The following is a 6,596-nucleotide window of genomic DNA, read 5'->3' as shown; positions in this document are numbered from 1 at the left end:
GGTCCCTATTAAAAGGTTAATTTGTTCAACCTTGGCCCGCGGCTTTGTTCAGTTTTAAATTTTGGCCCACTCTGTACTTGAGTTTGACATTCCTGATCTACAGTCTGTAATATCATCAAAGGGTTCAGAGAAACTGGAGAAATCACTGCGCGTAAGCAGCTAAGCCCGTGACCTTCGATCCCTCAGGCTGTACTGCATCAGCAAGCGACATCAGTGTGTAAAGGACATCACCACATGGGCTCAGGAACACTTCAGAAACCCACTGTCAGTAACTACAGTTGGTCACTACATCTGTAAGTGCAAGTTAAAACTCTCCTATGCAAGGCGAAAACCGTTTATCAACAACACCCAGAAACGCCGTCGGCTTTGCTGGGCCTGAGCTCATCTAAGATGGACTGATACAAAGTGGAAAAGTGCTCTGTGGTCTGACGAGTCCACATTTTCAAATTGTTTTTGGAAACTGTGGACGTCGTGTCCTCCGGACCAAAGAGGAAAAGAACCATCCGGATTATAGGCGCAAAGTTGAAAAGCCAGCATCTGTATTAGTGCCCAAGACATGGGTAACTTACACATCTGTGAAGGCGCCATTAATGCTGAAAGGTACATACAGGTTTTGGAGCAACATATGTTGCCATCCAAGCAACGTTACCATGGACGCCCCTGCTTATTTCAGCAAGACAATGCCAAGCCACGTGCTACATCAACGTGACTTCATAGTAAAAGAGTGCGGGTACTAGACTGGCCTGCCTGTAGTCCAGACCTGTCTCCCATTGAAAATGTGTGGCACATTATGAAGCCTAAAATACCACAACGGAGACCCCCGGACTGTTAAACAACTTAAGCTGTACATCAAGCAAGAATGGGAAATAATTCCACCTGAGAAGCTTAAAAAATGTGTCTCCTCAGTTCCCAAACATTTACTGAGTGTTGTTAAAAGGAAAGGCCATGTAACACAGTGGTGAACATGCCCTTTCCCAACTACTTTGGCACGTGTTGCAGCCATGAAATTCTAAGTTAATTATTATTTGAAAAAAAAAAAAAAGTTTATGAGTTTGAACATCAAATATCTTGTCTTTGTAGTGCATTCAATTGAAAATGGGTTGAAAAGGATTTGCAAATCATTGTATTCTGTTTATATTTACTTCTAACACAATTTCCCAACTCATATGGAAACGGGGTTTGTATACACGCACGCACACATACATTATATATATATATATATATATATATATATATATATATATATATATATATATATATATATATATATATATATATATATATATATATCTATCTATCTATCTATCTATCTATCTATCTATCTATCCATCTATCTATATATATATATATATATATATATATATATATATCACACACACACACACACATATCTATATATATATATATATATATATATATATATATATATATATATATATACCAGTGACGTGCAGTCAGGGGAGTCACGTGCCATCATAGAAAGAAAAAAAATGTAAAAACAAAAAAAAGGAATTAAATTGTTATATGTATCCAGTGATTATACTATAAAGTTATTTTCCATTTAACTTCACCAGTTTTAGATTATTTTTATTCAAAATCGCTGAATTTTCACATTTGCCATTCAAATACTGAGAAGAGACTTGCGGTGATCAGCAGCCAGTTGAGCCTCGCCATGGATTGCGCAATGACTTGGCTAACTGCTGGCCTGTTGTGCAGTGACACCGTATTGCTATATGAATTATATTATACATTTCCATAGTTTAGTTAGCTGAGGTATATAATGTACAGTGTATTTTGTCAACAACTGTATGTGTGTAACGTATTTCTTGTGCTGAGCAATCATAAAACGGCTGCGAAGACGCACTGGCTGAGGCTCGCAGTAATCCCGCCTCATGGTGGTAGAGGGCGCTAGTGATCCCGGATCATTTTTGCGACTGCAGAATAAGTGACAACAAGCAGCAACAGTTAGCGATCGTTTATTTTTTTTTCTCTCGCCTGGACTTTTAACATGGAGGATTACATATCTAAAATAAAACAGTTTTTGTTATGCCCATTTGATTGTGGACTATTACTGACACCTTGTGGCGATGGGAAAATGCTGCGCGTCATCAGTTTGGGCACTTCTGGTTTACGATGTCAGTTCATTAGACTATAAGAAGTAGACAAGTTGTGTTACCTCTTACAAGCCTTGGAAAAGATAAGTCTGTAAGTAAACTGTTTAACTTGTTTATGTGGCTCAATATGAAGGTGGAAAGTGGCTAAATTTGATAGTAAGATGTGTATTGAAAAACAATTTTTGTGCACTAATTTAATGGATGTTTGAGGACTTAAAATGGCTGCCGGTCGTGTATTTCCACCATAGAAATAGTTTCAACACTCAGAAGTATTTGTTTGATGATAGTACTGTATATTTGTGTGGAGCTGATGTTTACATATTGTGTATTGCATTTCAGTGTGTTGATTGAATCATATAGCTTATACATGGTCATTGTGTGTATTTCAGTTTTACAAAAAAAAAAAAAAAAAAGTCCAGTGCAAGACAAAGCAATATCAACAACAATAAAGAGCCTAAATGGATTCATCTGCTTTGGAACTTTATTAGAACGTCCTGGATTGGTTGTTAGCTGTCTGCCAAGCTGTATAACCTCAACACATATATTGTGAGGGCAGAACAGTTTTCTAAACTGGACTTTCAATCAAAGCAGCAGGTAATAATTAAAGGAAGATCTCCATCGAGACAGAGAGACTTTAAAACTGAAGAAAGATAAGGAAGACTTCTATAAACAAGTTATCGATGCTTTTGTTCAGAAGGAGCGGCGCATGGACGTCATTTATAAGTAAAGGTAAGACCATGATAATGTTTTTTTAATTAAATGTGCTTTTTTGTGTGCTACAGTTTGTATGTGTAAAGTTAAAGTTAAGTTAAAGTACCAATGATTGTCACACACACTAGGTGTGGTGAAATTTGTCCTCTGCATTTGACCCATCCCCTTGATCACCCCCTGGGAGGTGAGGGGAGCAGTGGGCAGCAGTGGCGCCGCGCCCGGGAATCATTTTTGGTGATTTAACCCCCAATTCCAACCCTTGATGCTGAGTGCCAAGCAGAGAAGAATGCTGGTATGAGCTTTTAAACATAAACCGTTAACTGCTGCCAATCAAATGGTGAATAAGATACTCTCTAGGGTTCATATGTTTGTAAATTTGACTGTGATGAAGTCAGTGTCTCACCAGCCATGAACCTCACCGCACGTCACTGATATATACATATATACATACATATACACATACATATACACATTCATATGTATAGGCTATATATGTGTGTACGTTATATGGTTACTTTACATGTATTCGTTTTTCAGCCCCGGCCAAATTTTTTTGGCCAAATGAGGATCCCATGTCAAAAAGTTTGGACACCCCTGCCCTATGAGAAAATGCTAATATGTGTACACACAGTAAGCAAACAAAAACAAAATAAGATACACCCTTGGTATTACCATGGAATGTGATTTAGACAATGTGTATATAGAATGTATAATGTTGGACAAACCTGGAGATGTTTCTCCTCTCACAGTCAGGGTCACCTGAGAGACCTCCATTGTTGACACAGATTGACACTGACAGGGCGGCAACAAAAAAAAAGCACAACATTAAACATATATATTTTTACTTTTTTCTGTATGTATGTCAATAACGATGTAAAAGCATTTCAGGTTAACGCTAATTAATGCGAACCTCTTGTTTTTACGAAAATAAAAGAGCTAATCTGACAGCATTATCTTAATTCCAGAAGACAGTGGGTCCATCTCCCTAGCAGGATGTAATATAATAATTTAAAAAAAAAAAGTGGGAAAAAAACTACCTTTTTGGAAGCTACTTGTGGCCACTGGGCAGCTTCATGAAGCCATTATGCTAGGCGTGCATCTTTTCACCGCAACCGAACACCACCCAGGTCGCCATTATTGCCTTCGGCTACCAGAGAACATCGGAAGTGTTCACGTTGGCTTTCAACATCGAGCTGAAACCTAGGGAAAGAAAAGCCTGACAGCCGATGCGATACAACAATAACACACTCATTTGAAAAAAACTCCACCGACACCCAACAGACCAGAAGTACGTCAGATTTAATGAGCGACACGGCCTTTGTCACGCTTTCAAAATAAAACCACCGCTATCGTACAAACTGTGGACTACAAATTGGCAGCTTCTCAATTCTTTAAATTTATTTTGTAAAGTGGTTAACAACATGTAAAAGACATAGGGATAGTCCGCTGACGTAAGATCTGCTTCTTCCTACTCCCTTTCAGACATGTTGACGAGTGCAAATACAATCATTAGATGTTCTCTAATTTGACTTCTTAACATTAAACAAAAAACCCATACCATACCACCCCACAAAATGCTTCCAGATCATACACAATGACTAACTGTTGAAATGCAAGCGCTGCAAATTCATTTCGTTTTAATCTGAAGAGACAACTTTAACAACATCCGGAAGTTACTTCAAGCTAAAACTGCCCAAAACCAGTTCGGGGGTCTTATCAATGTTGTTTATCAGATGCCATGTTCTTACGAGGTCGAAACAGTTCCCATCTCACGTTTTAGTGTTCAAAGTCGCGTGTGTTGTTATCTTTAAATGACACGTTGGAGAAGTATCAAAAATGGCTTGAATGCGTTTGGGAGCCTCCACGTGACGTCGTAATACAGCGTACAACAAAAAAAAACTAGCTTTACCTTACTTGTGTGAGCCTATGGCTTTACACTTTGCTATATATGTATATATATATATATATAGGTTATATATATAGTTTTTTTGCTATATATATATATACATATAGCAAAGTGTAAAGCCATAGGCTCACACAAGTAAGGTAAAGCTAGTTTGTTTTATATATATATATATATATATATACATATATATATATAGCATTCTACTTTAGTTGCTTTATTGAGTTTGGCGCTGTTTGTACTGTTTTTGTACTTGTTTTGATTATTATTATTTATTTTATTGTATTATTTGTATTATTATTATTTCTTGCATATTATAAATAAAGGTTTATAAAAAAACCTAGCTTTACCTTTCCAAAAAATGCAATATTTGTATGATAAATGTGACTTCTATAGCCGGAAGTCGACAACAGCGTTTTTAAAGAAAAGGTGTAGGTTTTTTTTTAATCCTAGTTACGTTAATAGTAACATCTGGTAGTTGGTTTACTAACTTAATTAGACACACATTACTGTTTAAATTTGTTGTGACGTGTTAGGTATCCTTGACTGTTGCCATCCATCCATCCATTTTCTACCGCTTGTCCCTTTCGGGGTCTGGAGCTATCTCAGCCGCATTCGGGCGGAAGGCGGTGTACACCCTGGACAAGTCGCCATCTCATCACAGGGCCAACACAGATAGACAACATTCACACTCACATTCACACATTAGGGACAATTTAGAGTTGCCAACCAGCCTATCCCCACGTGCATGTCTTTAACTGTTAACAGTTAAGTATAAACACGCATTGAGCAAATAATTCACCTTGAAAACATTCATTCGGGTCACTGCTGAGTCTAAACATTGTACAACTATGTCCTGCTATGGAGGCTTTGATTAGATATTCTCAAATAACAAACCACTTGCTTATTATTGTTGTCTGGCTTTTACACATGCAGTGCATAGTTTACTAGTTCTGCAAGAGTACTGGGGGGGGGGGGGGACTTTGAAAAATATTTTTTAAGTTTCAAAAATGGGCGAGCTAAAGTCATTTTTCACAAAACATATAAAGAATAATGGATAGTCAACTCAACTGGAATTAGCATAAGGGAGCAAGAAATATATCAATAATAGATAAAGCAAAATATGTTCTGGACCAAAAATCACTCCATATTTTCTACTGCTCACTAGTGTTACCATATTTGGGTTATTGCGCAGAAATATGGGGAAATAACTACAAAAGTACACTTTATTCACTAACAGTGTTACAAAAGAGGTCAGTTAGAATAATACATAATGTTGGATATTGAGAACATGCAAACCCTTCATTTATTCAGTCAAAAGAATCACAATTTAAGGATTTGTTGCATTATGTACAAAGCAAACTATAACCTGCTAACCAAGAATGTACAACAATTCTTCTCAACAAAAGTAGAGGAACCTTCTAGGAAAATATAACACAAAAGTAAGGATGTCCGATAATGGCTTTTTGCCGATATCCGATATTCCGATATTGTCCAACTCTTTAATTACCGATACCGATATCAACCGATACCGATATCAACCGATTTATGCAGTCGTGGAATTAACACATTATTATGCCTAATTTGGACAACCATATATGGTGAAGATAAGGTATTTAAAAAAAATAAAAATAAAATAAGATAAATGAATTAAAGACATTTTCTTGAATAAAAAAGAAAGTAAAACAATATAAAAACAGTTACATAGAAACTAGTAATTAATGAAAATGAGTCAAATTAACTGTTAAAGGTTAGTACTATTAGTGGACCAGCAGCACGCACAATCATGTGTGCATACGGACTGTATCCCTTGCAGACTGTATTGATATATATTGATATATAATGTAGGAACCAGAATATTAATAACA

The 6,596-nt window shown here is 36.7% G+C and overlaps 1 protein-coding gene across 1 annotated transcript in view; it reads right to left on the bottom strand.

Moving 5' to 3' along the window:
* The window catches only part of gpcpd1 (glycerophosphocholine phosphodiesterase 1), a 43,948-nt gene extending 39,494 nt beyond the window's left edge, over window positions 1–4,454 (bottom strand). Inside the window, exons 1-2 of the mRNA XM_061929912.2 lie at window positions 3,863–4,454; window positions 3,551–3,617 (exon numbers count right to left, since the gene is read on the bottom strand). Of these exons, the coding sequence (XP_061785896.1) occupies window positions 3,551–3,599 (49 nt within the window). The 5' untranslated portion in view covers window positions 3,600–3,617; window positions 3,863–4,454. The remainder of the gene's footprint in view (window positions 1–3,550; window positions 3,618–3,862) is intronic.
* Between the last annotated feature and the right edge of the window lie 2,142 nt (window positions 4,455–6,596).

This window comes from Nerophis lumbriciformis, linkage group LG34, assembly GCF_033978685.3.
Source record: "Nerophis lumbriciformis linkage group LG34, RoL_Nlum_v2.1, whole genome shotgun sequence".
Taxonomy (NCBI): domain Eukaryota; kingdom Metazoa; phylum Chordata; class Actinopteri; order Syngnathiformes; family Syngnathidae; genus Nerophis; species Nerophis lumbriciformis.
Note: the sequence above shows the minus strand (reverse complement) of the source record. Positions and strands in the feature narration are given on the sequence as shown.